The sequence below is a fragment of the Panthera tigris genome, chromosome C2 (genome assembly GCF_018350195.1).
Source record: "Panthera tigris isolate Pti1 chromosome C2, P.tigris_Pti1_mat1.1, whole genome shotgun sequence".
Taxonomy (NCBI): domain Eukaryota; kingdom Metazoa; phylum Chordata; class Mammalia; order Carnivora; family Felidae; genus Panthera; species Panthera tigris.
The window spans coordinates 57,964,626-57,983,680 of NC_056668.1; the positions used below are offsets into that span (position 1 = coordinate 57,964,626).

The following is a 19,055-nucleotide window of genomic DNA, read 5'->3' on the forward strand; positions in this document are numbered from 1 at the left end:
AATTATAGGGTTTTTTTTTTTCTTATTACTAGGAGCAGGCTGAATAGAAGTATTAATGTTCTGTTATCTGTGCCGTAAAATCAGTTTTTCTAGACTCTCATTTGACTCAAGATGCCTTTTACCGTGAAAAAAGTTGAAGTTCACATGCAAACATTTTTATTTATTCCGGGGTTTCATCTCTTGCTTATGAAAGTCCCTTCTATCTCCAAACTACAAAATACTGCCCTGAAGTGTATTTAAATCCTTTGTTTTAATCTTCCGTTGAAAGCATATATCTCCTGGGATTTATTTTTGCACGTAACATGAGTCAGGGGACAGAATAAATAATTCAACTGTCAGGCATATAAAGAGCTAGATAGAGTAAAAGCGAATTGGAAAGCGGCGAAGGAGCGGCGAACGAGTCCACCTCGGGTATTTACACAAGCAGGATTAAGGTCAGATTTTGGAAGCATTTCCGGTACGGTTTAAAACTGTCTTAAAACTGTCGGGGTGGGAAGGCGATTTGTAATGCAAGCAGCCTAGCATCTTAAGCTTCCGCTCCCTAGTGTCCTCGGGATGATGAGATGGTTTCCTATCTAGGAACGTTGGATACGGATCCTCTCCGCGCCTCTATCTAACAGCCAGCTAACAACCAATTGAGAAAATCACCTACTGAGGCTGCTCAAAACATTCCACGCCTTCACAGGCAAAAACTCCCTGTAGAACCAACCGTCCAATTGCGAGAGGCTCGCCAGAGCGACGACTCTCCGCGCATGTGCGCCCTCAGTTGAAACTCTTTAGCAAGTCCCGGCTTCCGGCCGGCGGCGCATGCGCAGTTCTGGTTACTGTGTGCTGGGAGATACTCTGTGGGTCAGCACGCTACTCAAGGGCCTCTGGGAAGATGGCGGGGGCGGGCATGGCTACCCTGGGCTCTTGGGTACCTCGTCGGAGGTGGGGCAGAGAGGCCGTCTTCTTAGGCTTCTACCGTGGCCTCAGCGCGTTACTTGCAAGGAAGTCGGAGCGGACGCCACGGTGGGTCCCAGGTCAGTGTCCGAAAGGCGGGAGAAGTACGCGTTCTTTCGAACTTGGAGTTCATTCCGTTCCTGTCTAGTGCGTTTTTGGCGCCTTATTTAAAAATGCTCTTCCCCCGTTCTCAGTACTCTAGTTTTACTCGCTTTCAGCAATTCTGGTGAAAGCTGTAGGAAGAACTCTGCCGGCCCTTGCTGGAGTTTTACGCTCTGCAGCTTAAGGATCGTACTCTGTGCCTGCCTCCCTGTGTTAAGCGCCAACGCTAGGAAAAATTTAAGATGTGCGTTTGGTTATTAGTTGCTTTTTCTTTCGTTTGTCTTCTGGTCTAAGGGCTTTACAGATCTTGACTCCGTTAGGATGCTGGGACCTGACCTTGCTTCCCTTTGGGAAATTTATAGTATGAACTTTGTGTGTGTGTGTGTGTGTGTGTGTGTGTGTGTGAAAGTGTATACGCCGTGAGCAAGCCAAATTTCTGATTTTGCCTTCTCGATGCTCCCGCTCAGTGAAAAGCATATTCATTACTCTACAAAGGAAACTAGAATTTGTACCAAAAATGAGAGCATCAGAATATTTTCTTCAACTTGTGTTCGATTCTTCTCCATAGCACCCTACCCCCAGTATATATAGTCTTTCTGAATTGTGTCTTTTTATTCTCTAGTTTTGTTGTTTTTACACCTTTGGCGTACAAGCTGTCAGATGCATTGTGCTTGGAATGGGAACTGTCATTGCTGACACCCTTTGCTTTGGTTAAAATTTTTAAATGTATATAATCAGTTATATATATAAGTTCCCCTAGTGAAGTATAGTATGTCAATTCATTAAGTAAATTGTAATACTTTTTCATCTGTTTAGCACATCATTTAGGATTTATGCATCAGGCTTTGAGCTAATCCTTATAGTACAAAGATCATTTATGGATATAATGTTAAGAACTCCTCCACTTAAAACTCACCAAAATGAAGTAAATTACTGTTTCAGAGGAGAAATTTCTGTTTGGAGATGTAATATTGAGAAGACAATAGGAAGGATTTGAGTGCTGAGCTAAGGAACTAGGAAATTGACATTTTTGCTGATACAACCTACCAACCAACATAACTGGCCCCCACTAGCCCTGGTTTTCACTAAAAAAATTTTAATTTGGCATATTTCACTATACAGTGAAACTTTGAAACAACACGTACATGTAATAGGGATAGCTTTAAGGCCTTCAATTCAGTTTTTAAAAAATCAACTTCTCAAACCCAAAATGAAGGAACCTTTTGTCAACTCACATGGAGGGGGCAGAGATGTTTTCCTTGGCGACAATAGAGTGGAGGAAGGTTTCATTTCATATAAAAGATGAGATTTTCTTGGTTCAGGAAAAGAATATAAGGAAATACACAAACTTAATTTCTTTGGAAGGAGGAGGTGGGATTATAAATGACTTAATTTTTTAAAAATCTCTTTCTACCTTTTTTTAAGAGCAAGTATAGATTTTATGGTAAGGAAAAAAACTTGAAAAACAGTGAAGTAGAGTAACCTTATAAGGTTTGCCAGTTGTGCTGTTATACTTAAATTGCACTAAGATCTGTGTACCATTCACAGAAAGCCAAACCAACAAATAAAACATAGTGATTGCAGAGTCCTGTGAGAAATCTTTTTCCGAAAATGGTACTATTATAAATTATTCAAGGTTTCTTGTAAAGTAACTGCTCATTGAACCCACCTCAGCTGATACAAAATCATGACAGGCTATTAGCATGGCCCATGATTTTGTGGATGGCGAGGGAGCCAGTATTACCAGCAGGAGCACAGCACTTCTGCCTTGGAAACAGTTTCTTCTGCCTTCTCCCCCTCCCTGCCAAAAAGTGGAGGATGTGAAACTCCTCCAACACTGAAAAAATTAAAAAGAAAAATCTCACAAGAGAAGGCTTAAACTAGTGTAATTAAATTAAATTAATTGATTAATTAATTAATCAATTAAATTAATTGATACTAGTTAGGACAGATAATACAGCAGCATTTTTTACAGGAAAACTTTTTTTTTACAAGTCTCTATCTTTTATTGCCTTGAAATTTCCACCTCATTGTGTATTTTGGAAGAATCAAGATTGGACCTTGTTCAAATGATTTTGAATATGAGTTCAAAATATGAACTGATTTTGATATGAGTTCAAAAGATACCATGGATAGGCTTGTGATTTTAATATTTCAAGTCTGTTTCTGTTTTTCCTCTTAAATGGAAGTAGTTTTGACATCAATTTGACAAGTTAAGAAAGTTAAGATTGAAAATATACAGTTGACCCTTGAATAACATGGGTTTAACTACTAAGGCCCACTTATACATTGGTGTTTTTCAATAAACAGAACACTACTGTAAATACATTTTCTGTATGATTTTCTCAACATTTTCTTTTCTCTAGCCTACTTTTTTGTAAGAGTGCAATATATAATGATATAAACAACACACAAAATGTGTTAATCAACTTTATGTTATCGGTAAGGCCTCCAATCCACAGTAGGCTGTTAGTAGTTAAGTTTTGGGAGGTCAGAAGTTACACACAGATTTTCGAATACACGGGGGCGTCAGCGTCTCAACCCCCATGTTGTTCAAGGGTCAATTGTGTATGGTTTTCCAAAAACAGTATTTTTAAACTATAGTTTATGTTTTTGTACTTTGTTTAGCTTGCAGACCAAAGTCATCGGTCTCTTTCCTTAGTCGACCAGACCTTCCAAACCTGGCTTATAAGAAGCTAAAAGGCAAAAGTCCGGGAATTATCTTCATCCCTGGCTATATTTCTAATATGAATGGTACAAAAGCATTGGCGATTGAAGAGTTTTGCAAATCTCTAGGTCACGCCTATATAAGGTAGGAACAACACATTTCTCCGAGAAAAATACTACTACCATTGAGCATGGCAATGGAGATATATTTCTGCTGTAACCAATTGTAGCAAATGCCAGTGTCTTTATGGATTAACTTATTTTAGTAGAAATATAAATAGTATTTAGTAGAAAAATACTACTACCATTGAGCATGGCAATGGAGATATTTCTGCTGTAACCAATTGTAGCAAATGCCAGTGTCTTTATGGATTAACCATTATTTTAATGGTCTGTAAACTTTCACCTTGTGATTTAGGGCTATTGCAAATGCAGCCCTAAAAAGACCTTCTTTAATGGTCTTTGTGCCACCCTGACAATGCTGGTGGAAAAAGAAACTCGTAACTAAACTCTTCAGATGTAATAATCTAGCAGGACAACAAATCAAAAATAGTAGTTGACTTTCTTGTAATGTCTTGTAATTATTTTGTGGCTTTCCATTGGGGATTTTATTTGGTCACTCTTTATAACTCTACTTTCAAAATATGTATTTAAAAATAATACATGTATTTGAGAATATTGTATATTTTTCATCTCTCACATCTTTTAAGTTCCCACTTCACATCCTCATATTGAGCCCATTCTTTCCTTTGGTTAGGTATAGTTTAGAACTCCATTTCTCTGGCCTGGTATTTTCATTGATGTTCCATGCCTGTATAAATAAATAAACGAATGAATGAAAGTATTCTAAAATTAGTACTGTATAATTCATGTTTGCACTGAAGTTTTCTCTTTCCCCTCACTCCTGTAGTCTGAGTGTATAGAAGCATAGAGAGGATATGTGTTATTTAACCGAAATCTGATTTCATAATTCCTAATATTTCATTCCAGTAATTATTTTAGTAAAATAGTGTGCTTACATCGTTATTAGGTTTGTTTACTTATAACAATCATTTAGTTAGTGTCTACTTTGCCAGAAAAGATAGTATGGTTTAATAGAAAGAATGATGGCCCGGAATTCAAGAATTATGGGTACTAGAATCCATTCCAGCAATAACTGTGGCAAGATGAGTCAGCTGATAAACACTGGACCTATTTTCTTCATCATAAAAAAGGAGGAGGATGAACTAAAAATAATGTCTGAATCCTTTCTAGGACTAATGGCCTAAAAATCTGTTCATCTACATGGTTAGAATAATAGTTTCACTAACATTCACTCAATATGTCTAGAAAATATAGCTTTCAGAAATTAATACATAAATACAAAAAACCTTTTAGATTTTATTCAACATATTAGCAGAGATTATGTCAATTAAATGGATTTAGTGTTACTCTTTTTTATCATATTGAGTTTCATTTTCCTACTCAGAACTTTTAAAAATCTATTCTGACTTAACTGTTATTCTGAAGACTGGAGTATCTTTTCCAAGTAGACATTCCAGCACTATTACTGGGTGCTGTAAAATATACAACAAATTCTAAAACATGGCCGTTGTTCTTAAAGATCAGGTTGGGGAAACAAGACAAAAAACATGAGAAATTAGGCAGAAATACTCAACAGAATATACTGTGTCAAAAGGAATAGCATACTTAATTGCACAGGTGAGAGAAAACTGGGGATTGAAGTGGATAAAAAAAACACTTCATAAAGGCACACTGATGTTAGGATTGGGGTAAGGAAGAAGATCTGTACAGGAAGGGAAACTACACTGATCAAAACACAATACAGTCAGAAAAATTGCCGTCGTTCTTTTTATCCCCCAGAGAATTTGAATCAAGAAATTGCCCTTTTACCAGTTCTTGGATTTAGGTTGAAACAGAGCACTGTAACCAGTTCCTGTCTCCCTATGACACATGACATCTGTGCATTTTCTTTATTTTGAATACATATGGAAAACTTTTTTTAAAGTGTATTAAATAAACATGATTAATTATAATGTGTACAGACCATTCATTGGTTCTGTGTTAAAACATAGCCTAAGTATATCTTTATAAACCTTTATAAAAGTGTAGCCTTTCACTACAAAATTTTAATTTGACCAGATTCCTTTTTATTTGCTTTTATCAAACTTCATTGCAACCTAATCACTATTAACTATTGATTGCATTGTAGCTTGTTATTGGAGATTTTATCTTTTACATATACTCCAGTTTCTCAGTTTACCTTTTTTATGTTTTTGGCTGTAAAATCTTAGATCTTGAATGAGGAAATGGTTTTGTATATTATACAAGAAATGGTACATATGACTATATGAAAACAGTTTTTTGATGTTCTGTCACCATGCCTAACATAAGATTGAGTCAGAGCTCAAGAATATAGCACACGATGCTAGGGCTGGTGTTCTCTCATAGTTATTTGCCATAGAATATTTAATTCTAGATTTGGGAATATGTCCTAGAGTGTTGAGGCTGCTAGAACAGCCTGTGGGGTTTTTTTGTTGTTGTTTGTTTGTTTGTTTTTTTAAGTAGGCTGCACACCCAAAGTGGGGCACAAACTCTCACACTGAAGATCAAGTCTCATGCTGTACTGACTCAGCCAGCCGCTCCTTGCCCCACCCATTGCTGTTTTAAAGTCCTAAATAGCTGAATATGTTTGGTTTTTGTTTAGTTTTGTTTTTTTATTTTTGAGAGAGACAGAGTGTGAGTGGGAGAGGTGCAGAGATAGGAAGACACAGAATCTGAAGCAGTCTCCAGGCTCTGAGCTGTCAGCACAGAGCCGGGCACGGGGCTCGAACCTGCGAACCTTGACATCATGACCTGAGCCGAAGTCCGACCGCTTAACCGACTGAGCTGCCCAGGTGCCCCAACAGCTGAATATGTTTGAATTGTCTTTGTCCCTTGGTTAGGGTTCAGCAAGAGTGAACTATATTTTTTACTTGTACCTTTTAGTATCACCAGATGTTTATATTTTCCTTTTTGAAGGGTTTCTACTTGTATTCTGCATCTGCATCATATATTTCAAAGGCAGCTGTGAAAGATGCAGCAAGTAGAGGTGCCCAATTGCCCGCCAAGGGAGGAAAAAGGATTAGCTGGTACCTTTCTTCCCTCTTCTCCTGGATCTGTTTTCTATGTCCTCTGGATTGAAGGGAAATAATGACCGTGATTGAGATGTGAGCAGTGGCCTTGTTACACGATTTCCCAAAGGTCCAAAATCATTTCACTTTATAACAAAGAAAAATTTAATTTCTTCTTCCTCCATGACTCGTAAATCCCTAAGAAAATGTGTGTATGCTGTGTGTCACGTATATATTCTTACATGTACACTAAAAACACTAGGATTTATTAGTTTTCATCAGATTTTAAGAATTAGAGAAACCTAGACACTTCAAATTTGAATCAAGTGATTCTTTTTATTTTTACCTTCCACTTTTATTTATTTAGTATGTGTTATCATACTCTGTGTGCGAGGTGTAGGTGTCTCACCTCTGGGAAGAATGCAGACACAAAACAAAGAATGGTGTTTCCCCACCAGGATCTGACCGTCTCACAGGAATGATGAGGCACATCACACACATACAAACTGTCTTATAGAGCAGGGTATAAAAATTGATTGTGACCGATAAAAATGAATTCTGTATAAGTTTCATTAGGTAAGAATTTTTTCTTCAGCTTGTCTGGGGGAAGTTTTTCCAGGAAAAAAAAAAAAAAATTTTGTTTGGACTAAGTTCTGAGAGGATGAGCTGTGAAGGTGAAAGGAGAAGGTACTCCCAGTGATGGAAATAGTATGAGGCATGAAACAGGAACAGAAAGCAAGAGCCAGTTTAGTAACAGCAAGTTGATCAATTGGGCCAAAGCACTGGTTTCCTCAGATGACATGATAAATGATCAATCTGAGATGACCAGAATATAAGGGTCTAAAAAATAGGCTAAACCCCTGAATGTTTATGTTGTATGTTACAGGGAACCGCTGAAGTTAATTCCATAACAATAAAATGTTTCAGAAAAAAACCTGACATGTATAAAGTGGATCCATTTGGAGAAAGAGTGGACAGACACAGGAGGCTACTATGCTAGGCCAGGTTTAAGTTGACAAAGATGTGGGGCACCTGGGTGGCTCAGTCAGTTAAGCATCTGATTTCAGCTTAGCTCATGATCTCATGGTTCATGAGTTCGGCCCCGCGTCGGGCTCTGTGCTGACAGCTCAGAGCCTGGAGCCTGCTTCGGATTCTGTGTCTCCCTCTCTCTCTCTGCCCCTCCTCGGCCCATGCTCTGTCTCTCAAAAATAAATAAATGTTAAAAAAAATTTTTTTTAAAAGATGACAAAGATGTGCAGCGTGATACTGGTCTTACCATATTGCAGAGAAAGAGGTGAATGGGAAGAAGCGAGAGTGAGTGAGGATGGCGCAGGGCAAGCAGTGTTTGGTATCCTGGAAAAAAAATTTGAGTGAAACAGTCTGCTCTTCAAGAACTGACATTCTAGTCACACAAATATTTGACCTGATTACTACATAATATGAAAAGTGTTAAGTGAGTACATACAAAAGAAAGTGACTGAGGGAGTGTATGTCAGAGTTCCTCAGGAGGTGACATGACTGAGGGATGAGTAGGAGTTTGGGTGGGAAGGAAGGCTTTCCAGGCTTTCTAGACAGGATGCAAAGGCCCAGCATTATAAAAGGGTCTGTCCAGGGATCAGAGTAGTTCAGTATGACTGTGGTTTTAGGTAATCTGCAGACGTGATGCGGTATTTCCTGGTCTATTGAATTGAGGCCTTGAAAATGCACAGATCGACAGACTTGGAGCCTGGAGAGCTAGGCAGTTGGAAGAAGAAGCAAACTAGGGGGATGAGTTGATGATCGTGAATTTGATTTACCTCTTTCCCTTTTATTAATTTAGTAAATACTAAGCACTTATCATGTGCAAAGTACTGATGTAGGCATTGGGAAGGCAGCGGTGAACAAAACAGCCTGTGCCCATATGGTGCTTCCATTCTAGTGTGGGAGATGACCATAAACAAATAATCAAATTTTTTATATGTCAAGTAGCAATATTTGCCATGAAGAAAATAAAGCAGGGTAAGGAAATAGAGAATGATGAAAGCAGCACAATTTTGCATTGAGTAGTCAGAGAAGGCATCTCTGGAGATGTAACATTTGAGCCAGAGGCCTGAATGAAGCAAGGGAGCAATCAAAGTGGATATCTGGAGGGATACAGTATGCCCTGTAGAAAGAAAAGCTGATAGGGGCGCCTGGGTGGCTCAGTCGGTTAAGCGGCTGACTTCGGCTCAGGTCACGATCTTGCGGTCCGTGAGTTCGAGCCCCGCGTCGGGCTCTGTGCTGACAGCTCAGAGCCTGGAGCCTGTTTCAGATTCTGTGTCTCCCTCTCTCTCTGCCCCTCCCCTGTTCATGCTCTGTCTCAAAAATAAACGTTAAAAAAAAAAAAAATTAAAAAAAAAAAGAAAGAAAAGCTGATAGCAAAACCTGGGTGGTATATTCCGTTTACTTCAAGAAGGCAAATGAGAATTCATTTGGGAGGGAGAGAACTGTAAGAAATGAAATCAGAGAGGTAGTCAGAGGCCTCATTATGTTTTGTTTAAAGATGGTAGAAGGCTTTTGAAGGGTTTATGCAAGACATGATTTTTGTTTTAAAAAGAGCACTGACTGCTACATGGGGAATAGACTACTGGGGTAGAAAATGGACATAGGGACACTTAGGAGACTATTACACTACAGCAGAGAAGACGGTGACATGGACAGGCTGCTAGCAGTGGAGGAGGTGAGAGAGTGAGTGGACATGGGTGATATTTGAAGGTTATGCCAGTTGGATCTGCTAAAATATGTATTGACCTCATTGCTTTATTTTAATACATTTTAAGCATTGTAATAATGATAAATGAGCTGTCTTCTTTAAAAATCAGAGAAATATATAGCTAGATACAGATATCTAGATATAGATATATGTTTCCCCTTTTTCTAGGTTTGATTACTCAGGAGTTGGAAATTCGGATGGTAACTTACAAGAATGCACAGTGGGAAAGTGGAGAAAAGATGTTCTTTCTATAATTGATGACTTAGCTGAAGGACCACAGGTGACTATTTGTGTTAAATATAATTATTGACTAACCTCATTTTTTTTTGAGCTGTTTCTTTAGCTATGAAAATTTAATAGTTTAAATGTTTAACAATTAATTTTGGTATTTGATTTAAAATTATTCTATTCACTTTCTCATAAAATGTAAGTGGCATTTTACTTTACCTTGTAATCCTAATTTTAATTCTACTTTGTGCCAAATATTAAAAGCCTGGGAGCTAATGGATATAGAAGAAAAAAGTACATACATAAATTAGTGAATCCCCTTACAGAAAAGAAAAAGAAATTCCTCTTTAAAACTGTGTATCTTTTGGGGGCACCTGGGTGGCTCAGTAGTTGAGCGTTTGACTCTTGATTTCGGCTCAGGTCATGATCCCGGGGTCAGAGGATTGAGCCCCACATCGCTTAAGATTCTGTCTCCCTTTCCCCTGCTCACAGGTGCGCGCGTACTCTGTCTCTCCCTCTCTCTCTAAAATAAAATTAAAAAAATAAATATAACTGTGTGTTTTTGTTTTTAGATACTTGTTGGATCTAGCCTCGGTGGATGGCTTATGCTTCATGCTGCAATCGCAAGGCCACAAAAGGTCGTTGCTCTTATTGGTATAGCCACAGCTGTAGATGGCCTAGTGATACAGTTTAATCAGCTCCCTGTTGAGGTGGGTCACAAGCAACCTCGGTGTACGCCTCCTGTCATAGCTCTGCTTCTTCTTTCTTTGGATGTTTGTTCGTGTGTTATCTGTCCTTTGACTTCCTGTGCTGGCTCATCTTTTGCCTTAGCTGCCTTTTTGTATATAATCTCTTTGCCTTATGTAACTGATTGGGCTCTTGTTCAAGGTCTCCTTTTCTTCATTCAGTCCCTTCAAGTCATTCTACCACATATTTCAGCCACATTAATGAAATCACACGTTAAATTTCTTTTTTTAGCAACATTTTCGTTATTAATCACATTTACTTACTTGGATCGGACATTGTGATCTCTCTTTGTACCTTTTATTCTTATTTTGTGGCATATGGGAAATAGTACCTATTCTTACGACCACATTAGACGTGGCTCATCAATTATGAAACTTTTTTTCTTCTCCTGAGAGCAGCCTCAGAGCATCTCCCGGCAGAGTTCTCCCGTACATGTTATCATCCATCAGAGTCCGCACACAGGAGATGAGGTGTGTGACTCCTGGCTTAGACATGGAGTTGGCATTCTGTTCTACTAATTCTCACCTTTTAAAAAAATGTGCTTTTCATTATTACCATGCACTTTAGTAAATCATGGTCGAAATGAGGTTTCTGAAGTAAATGAAAATAATTTATTTGTTAATGTTATTATTAGACATGTTTAAGCACTTCGGTTATCTGCAGGGATAAAGAAATAATGGGTAATGGCTGTTTATTTTTGTGTGTTTTGTTGTTGTTTTGCAGTCAGTTGAGTTCTCTGGGTGTCTTTTTCCTAAGGATCTAAATGTCACCTGTGGGACTATGATCCTAGCAGGATGAGGCACAGAAAATTAAAGAAAGAAAAGCATTCTATTCAAATGGTTCAAAGAGTGTTTTCACTAGGCCGGCAGCATCAGTGTCACCTGAGAACTTGTTAGAAATGCATGTTCTTGAACTTCACCCAAGACCTACTGAGTCAGAAACTAGGAGTGTGGCCCAGCAATCTGTTTTAACCAGCCCCTCCCGTGAAGTTTGAGAACCACTGCTCTGGAGAGTGGAAGAGCAGGTAGAGGAGGAAAGGACATAAAGAGAAGGAAGAAGGCCTATGTAGTGGTGAATAGTAGAATATTGTTGACTTTTGCCTCAAGTTCTGCATTGATACCAGTGCCATGTACTATCTGTCCTAAGCTTCTTCTCAGCCCACGTTCCTCTCAGCCCCTTAAGAAATGTTATTATCTGCATGTGCAGTTTCTTCATGTAATTTCCTCTGAGAGCTAAAATTGCAAAGCTGGTCTTCCTTGCACTTACCTCAGATTTCTGAATTTTTTTGCTTTCTTAGTTGTTTCTCATACATAGTGCCTCAATGTTCGATGCTGTTAAATACTCCTACCATTGTATCTCTGCATATAAACCTTAAAGCCCTTACTCCATCCTCTAACTCAATTAAATGGTGCTTCTCCTGGTAGGAAATTATTTCAAGAACATAGCGGATGAGGAAGGTGATTAAACAATTTTGTGTTGTTGTTATGGTAAAAGACAAGGTCTTTGTACATTATTCTTTATGTGTGTATCCACGTCACTCATGGAGCATATGGTCAGTAATCCCCTAAGTGACTGAGAAGGTCTATACCTGCAAATCAGGGCATGTCTCTGTTAATCCTAAATCAGACGAGCAAATGCTGGTGAATAGAAGCATGTTAACTTAAAAGCATGTAAGCAAAGAACAGGGACAGTAGGACCACTATCTCTTCTTCACAGAAGGAGCTAGCTCTAACAATGGCAAGGGAGCAGAAGTGGTGATTTTTACTATCATCTTTAGCCCTGGGAATGTTAACACTCAGCATTGCTTATTGCGTAGGAACTGACTCTGATTGTTTGCCTCCTTTGAACACTAGAGGATGGCAGATAGATGCACAGCTGTTTGGAATACAAGCTTCTCAACCACATCACCTTGATGTGGTTTCTTATTGGCATAGAACTTAATGTATATTGTACATTTTCTTCAGTTAATGATATTTTTGCTATTTCTGAACTTTTCGAGAGTTCAATTACATATAACATTCTATAAAGTTAATTTGTTCTACAAATGGATAGTATTCATTCACTTCAGTGGCAGATAACAGCTGGTTGGGGGGCAGGGATGCTTAAAATGCAGCTATTATTAATTGTATCCGTAAATTAGCATGGTTCCCACTTCATCTAATGACCAATGAAACTAAGTTCTAATTACTGAAATTACAAATTCAGGAGAATGATCCTGAGTATTTGAGGATCACTGAATATCATTTTTGCTTTAAATATCCAGTTCACATGTTCTTTTTTTTTAATTTAATTTTTTTCATTTACATTCAAATTACTTAGCATATACATGTTGTTTTAATACAGAGACTGCCTTAATATTCATGTAGATTCACATTTTATAGTTTTTTAGAATTTCTTTAATTTCAAGTCATTTGAAGACGTATTTAGGAGTATAGCTTTCAGTTATGCAGCTTTTTCACTGAATCAGTAAATCGTTCTGGAATTTTAAAAAACACATTAAAATGCCTAAATACATATAGATTATATCATATTTCTTACTGTTTAAATTTTTATTTTCCTTTTCATATTTGTAATAAATTAACAATTTTAAACATGGAAAAAATCATAATATCTTTATTGAAAATTTAAATACAAAAATTTTCAATATATTTGGCTTTTCTATCCTTATAGTTTTCTTTATTTTTGATAAGATGTCCACCTGTTTTTCTAGTCAGAAATTCCCTTAATATGATATGGTTTCAAGAGCCTTAAAAATACTTATATCTTGGGGTGCCTGGGTGGCTCGGTTGAGCGTCTGACATTGGCTCAAGTCACAATCCCACGGCTCTTGGGTTCGAGCCCCATGTTGGGCTGTGTGCTGACAGCTCAGAGCCTGAAGACTGCTTCAGATTCTGTGTCTCCCTCTCTCTCTGTCTGCCCTTCCCCTGCTCGTGCTTGCTCGCTCTCAAAAAAAATAAACATTAAAAAAAATTTTTTTTTAGTTTACATCTTCATGTACTAGTTCAAGTTCTGATAATCTTTCCAAATAATTTATTTATATACGGATAAATCTTTGTGCTCAAAGATGTTAATGGAAGTATCCAGCAGTGTGGAAATAATCAAGTTAATTAGTTTAGATCTAGCATAATGGACTATTTACTATGCAGCCTTTAAAAACTTTTCATAAAAAAAAAAAAAAAACTTTTCATAGAATTTTTTTAAACCCAGAAATATATGTATGAAATAAGTAAAGCAACATAGAACACTCTATGTGAATGGGTAATATCTGTTTTACATATTACATATATAAAACCAAATACATAGAGAAAAAATACTGGAAGGAAATGAGCCAGCATGTTAATGATTATTATATCTATGAGGTGGGATTATGTATGATTGCTTGTTTTTTATAATTTCTGTATTTCCCATATTTTCTATAATGAGTATATGTTACTCTAATTAGAAAAATTGTTTAAGGGGCACGTGTGTGGCTTAGTTGCTTAACCATCCAGCTCTTGGTTTCAGCTCAGGTCGTGATCTCTCATTTCATGATTTTTGAGCCCCACTTTGGGTTCTGCACTGTCAGTGCAGAATCCCCTGCTTGGGATTCCCTCTCTGTCTCTCTCTCTGCCCCTCCCCTGCTTGTGTTCTCTGTCTCTCAAAATAATAAACATTTTTTTAAAAAGAAAAGAAAATTATTTAACACAAATTATAGTCTAGAAAATTAAAACTCTTCAAGAATCCAAAGATACCCGGTGTTTCATCTTAAGGAAATATGTGTAGAAATGATATCCTTGCTCAGTTTTCAGGAAATATCTGGAAGACTTCATTGTCATCCAGAACAACACGTTTTTTTCTCATTCCCTAGGACTCTGGAAAGGAAACAGTGCTTTTTTTTTCTTTTCTTTTTTTTTTTTTTTTTTTTTTTTCCTTTTTTTACATTTAGCCTGAAATTGCACATGTTTGGTTGTCCCAGAGTAAGTACTGTATTATTTTTCATTTTTAGTTCTGGGCTTGATTCTTTCTTTTCTTCTTTTTCCCCATCCCCATTTTAGTAGCTTCACATACAGATACTTTTAGTTTGTGATTTTGAAATCTAAACAGTTGTTATTCCTAAGATTAGGGTTTATATAATATGAATGATGCCTGAACTGATTCCCAGAAATTACTTTTTCTCCCCTTCATTTTCCCTTTCAGTTGGGGTGAAGTAACACCCGATTTAAGATGTTACCTAATAAAGCTAAATCTAATTTGAATCCTGGTTATGACAGTTGTTACCTTTCAGCTTTGAACGTGAAATTTAACTTCTCTAGATTCTAATAGCCTCTTTTGTAAAAATGAAATAATAATAGTTGTTATCAGGATCTTAGGAGACAACTATGTGTAAAGTACCTTTCACAGCTCCTTGCACGTAGTGTTTAATTTTTGATAATTATCATTGTTACATTTTTATCTCTTTTCCTCCTAGGACTGCTTTTCTTAGACTGTTTAAGACTATTGCATTTGTTAGTGTTGTATAAATACTTTCTTCCCCTCATTTTTCCCAATAGGTAAAAAAGGAAATAGAGATGAAAGGTGTGTGGAGCATGCCATCAAAATACAGTGAAAAAGGAGTTTATGACATTCAGTACAGTTTCATTAAAGAAGCTGAACACCACTGCTTGTTACATAGCCCTATTCCTGTGAACTGCCCTATAAGATTGCTCCACGGCATGAAAGATGACATCGTACCTTGGCATACATCCATACAGGTTGCCGACCGAGTAGTCAGCAAAGATGTAGATGTCATCCTCCGAAAAAACAGTGATCACAGAATGAAGGAAAAATCGGACATTCAACTTCTTGTTTACACTATTGATGACTTAATTGATAAGCTTTCAACTGTAGTTAACTAGAATCACATTTTTAGTTGGTATGAATTAACGGATCCAGAAAATTGGAAGAAGGGTGAAAGACCCTGATACTTCGGTTTTTTCCTCTTACGTCTCTGTTTTGTAAATACCACATGAGTATTTATTTAACGCTGTATGATAAAAGTGATACAAATTGTGATGAAAGTATAAGCTGCCATCTGGAAAATTTTCTTCCTTCCATCCTTGATTTCTTTTAATTGAGGTAGAGTTGACACAGTGTTATAATAGTTTCAGGGATACAACATAGTGGTTGGACAGCTCTATATGTTATGCTATGCTCACCACAGATGTAGCTGCCACCTGTCACCATGCAGCACTGTTAGAGTGCCACCGACTGTTCCCTCTGCTGTGCCTTTCATCCTGTGACCCACTCATTCTGTACCTGGAAACCTCCCAGTCCCCTTCACCTATTTTTGCCCATCCCCCCACCCTCTCCCTCTGACAACCACCAGTTTGTTCTCTGTATTTATGGGTCTGTTTCTGCTTTGTTGTTTGTTTTGCTTTTTAGATTCCACATAAAAGTGAAATAATACTGTGTTGTCTTTCTCTTGTCTGACTTCACGTAACCTAGTACCCTCTAGGTCTGTCCATGTTGCGTGTTGATTTTTTTTTATTACTAAAAGATTTCCTACTTTTTTATTCGAGGCAATTTGTTTGCTAAATGCTTATGTTAACCAGGACAGCTCTTAATTGTGTTCTCTTCTACTTAGAATTGTTAATAAAGCTTGAATTCTTTTGTCCTTTGTCGTCGATCATATATGGAAATTTGTAAAATTGCTTCTGATTTTAAAATGCTATTCACAAAATACAGGACAATGTTTATTGAAGTAAATCTGAAATGATTGGAAAAAATGAGGTACGATAAAGTTCAAAACGTCAGAATATGACTATTAAATTCTACATGTTATATTTGAGTTTAAAATTACGGTTATCCTTTTTTTTGAAGCTTATGTATTTTGAGAGCGTGCATGTATGTAAGTGGGGGAAGGGCAGAGAGAGAGGGAGAGAGAGAATCCCAAGCAGGCTCGACACTATCAGCACAGAGTACAACTCGGCTTGGTCTCGCAAACCGTGAGATCATGACCTGAGCCAAAATCAAGAGTTAGATGCTTAACCGACTGAGCCACCCAGGTGCACCAAGGTTGTCCTTTTTCAAAGGCTCAAAACTTCACAATGATACAAAGGAAATCTATCACTTCTAAATTTTGACTTTATCTGTCATTTAAATGGGATTTGATCTTAGTAATGGAGTATTTGCATATTCTGAAGAGGCAGTTAATCCTTATATATTCTTGCCTACTTGCAGAAACATTTCCTTTTCTAATAAAATGTGCCTTAAGTACAAATGGCCAAGTGATTGCCATCTAAGTCAGGGCTTTCTGAAGTGCAGAGACAGTAAGAAAATACGAAATGCAATTTATAAAGGTGTTTTCAAGAACTAAAATGGACTTGTGCAGTAGTGAGCCTTAATATTATTGAGTTGGTGTCTTAGCTTTTAAGTTTGGCTGGATTTCCTTTAGCCTTAGGTTATGTCTGTCAAAGTGAAACTTACTAAGTTGATAACGTGACCTGTATAGAGAAAATTGTTGGGGTGAAATTCCTGAGCCAAAGAATTAGCCTCAGAGAGGCCTGCTTACAAGGTGAGCCCTTGACCGGCATCTGAGAACTTGGCTTTTAGGAAGTTTCCGCCATTCCCAGAACTGGTAAACGTGGCTCACTACACCTAAACTGTCGACATTGTATGAACAGTATGGTTTGTGCTGAAGTCCTTTCCTTTTGGGAGCCTGGAATTGTGGTAGGTGCCAGGCAGAGACTGCCTAAGGGACCAGCTCCCAATACCTGGGCACTGAATGTCGCGAACTACCCAGTGGACAGCATTGCCTGTGCTGTCACAACTCGTGACCGAGGGAACGTCAGCTCATCTGGCAGGACCACTGGGAGAGAATTCTTGGAAGCTTGTGCCTCACTTCCCCAGACTTCACCCCACGTGCCTTTTTCCTTGACAGATTTTGCTTTGTATCCGAAGCATAGCTGTGAGTAGAATTATGTGCTGGGTCCTGTGAACCCTAACAAATCATCAAACCTATGGGTGGCCTTCAGGACCCCTGACACAGACACTAAACAGGCTAATGTCCTCGAGGACTACAATCTAGGAGTTACCTTTCATACTGAACAGAACTCATTTACCAATCAAATGCACGTGAATCCTGCATGTGCCACGGTGCCTGGTGCTAGAGTGAGTTGACAGCAGACGGCAGGGTGGCCATTCTGGGGCTTGTTCCGCCCAGATACTGCCTAGGCACAAGGATTCAAAAGACAAGAGAAAAGGGCCCTGCGCCTGAGAGTTTTCTGAGGTTAAACATCGTAATGTAATAAGCATGCTTAGAGATTTGCAGCACACCTGTAGAGGCAATACAATACGCACAACAGTTAGGGACAGACTATACAGTGTGGGTTTAAATCCTGGCTCACCATTTACAAACACTGAAAGAGCAATTTACTTAACCTGGAAGTTTCCTCAGCTGCAAAAGGACATAAAGTTAGATAATAAAAGCATAAGGATTAAATAATTACTGTACATTTAGAACAATGACACATACACATAGGAGTCACTGCCTCTTCACGTTTATTGTGCACTGAACACAGGCCGGTGAGAAACTGGTGGACATAATTCATGCGGGTTAGAAAGGAAAAGAGGCAAGGAAGTGGGCGGGGCTTCCACAACACCTCACTCGCCTGTTAGTTGTGTGCTATCCTTTCAAACCTTCAAAGGTTAGAAAAGGGGAGGAGGAGGATCCTTCACTATCTGAAGAGAGGAAAAGCCAATTTTAAAATTTAACCTAGCTTTGCAGAAGGTAACATCACAAATTCCAAATGATTTTGTATCTAGTACATCGTTAATTAATTAGTGGGGTTTTTTCCCCAAAGCGCTCTCTCTTTTTTTTTCTCTAAAACCACTCCATGCCATGTATCCAGGGACACAGAAAATGCTTGAACAACCAGCAGCCCCTCAGTCCCTTGTTCCCTGGAACTCCTGCATTATGTTAAAAGTGACATGACCCTTCTTAACAATGTCAGCATGTGCAGTAGAAAGAGATAAGGCAAACACCATACATAAGGAAGGCTAAGTGAGGTCACAGAATACGTTTGCTTTTGCTGCATCTGTTGAGCTTAGAGACATCTCCAGACCAAATCTAAACAGTATGCTGTTCCCTGAACAGCCAATAGAAAGTTCTGTGTGGAAGAGACGAGGAAAAGAGCCTTGGGCATGGCTGAGCTTTAGAAAACATGGAAATGGCAAGGAGAACACGACTCTGCCACCTAACTATTCAGTGCCCAAAGGGAATATGCAAATTTTCATTAAATTTGAGACTTTTAAAAAAACAAAACCCAAATAACTAAGGAACTCTTATTTTCTGAAGGAAAGAAGATGGGAGGAATTTAGATACACCTTTTAAAGATCCCTTTTAAATACACATTTAAAAGTAATCTTTAATTTAGAAACATAATCATGTAGTATGGTTGGTTTGATTTAAAAAAATGTATGGGGCATCTGGGTGGCTCAGTCAGGTGACTGACTACAGCTCAGGTCATGATCTCACAGTTCGTGAGTTCGAGCCCCGCGTGGGGTTC

The 19,055-nt window shown here is 38.1% G+C and overlaps 1 protein-coding gene across 1 annotated transcript; it reads left to right on the top strand.

The window, feature by feature from the left end:
• The first annotated feature begins 811 nt into the window (after nt 1–811).
• Nucleotides 812–16,329, top strand: ABHD10 (abhydrolase domain containing 10, depalmitoylase). The gene is made up of 5 exons (XM_007099361.3): nt 812–1,022; nt 3,673–3,856; nt 9,724–9,835; nt 10,356–10,493; nt 15,060–16,329. Exons 1-5 carry the CDS (start codon nt 881–883, stop codon nt 15,402–15,404), a joined length of 921 nt encoding a protein of 306 aa, XP_007099423.3. The 5' UTR covers nt 812–880; the 3' UTR covers nt 15,405–16,329.
• The last annotated feature ends 2,726 nt before the right edge of the window (nt 16,330–19,055 follow it).

Coding starts and splice junctions, on each gene's coding strand:
- ABHD10 (XM_007099361.3), top strand. CDS start 881: ATGGCGGGGGCGGGCATGGCTACCCTGGGCTCTTGGGTACCTCGTCGG. Junction 1,023..3,672: donor GACGCCACGGTGGGTCCCAG/GTCAGTGTCCGA, acceptor TACTTTGTTTAG/CTTGCAGACCAAAGTCATCG. Junction 3,857..9,723: donor CTAGGTCACGCCTATATAAG/GTAGGAACAACA, acceptor CCCTTTTTCTAG/GTTTGATTACTCAGGAGTTG.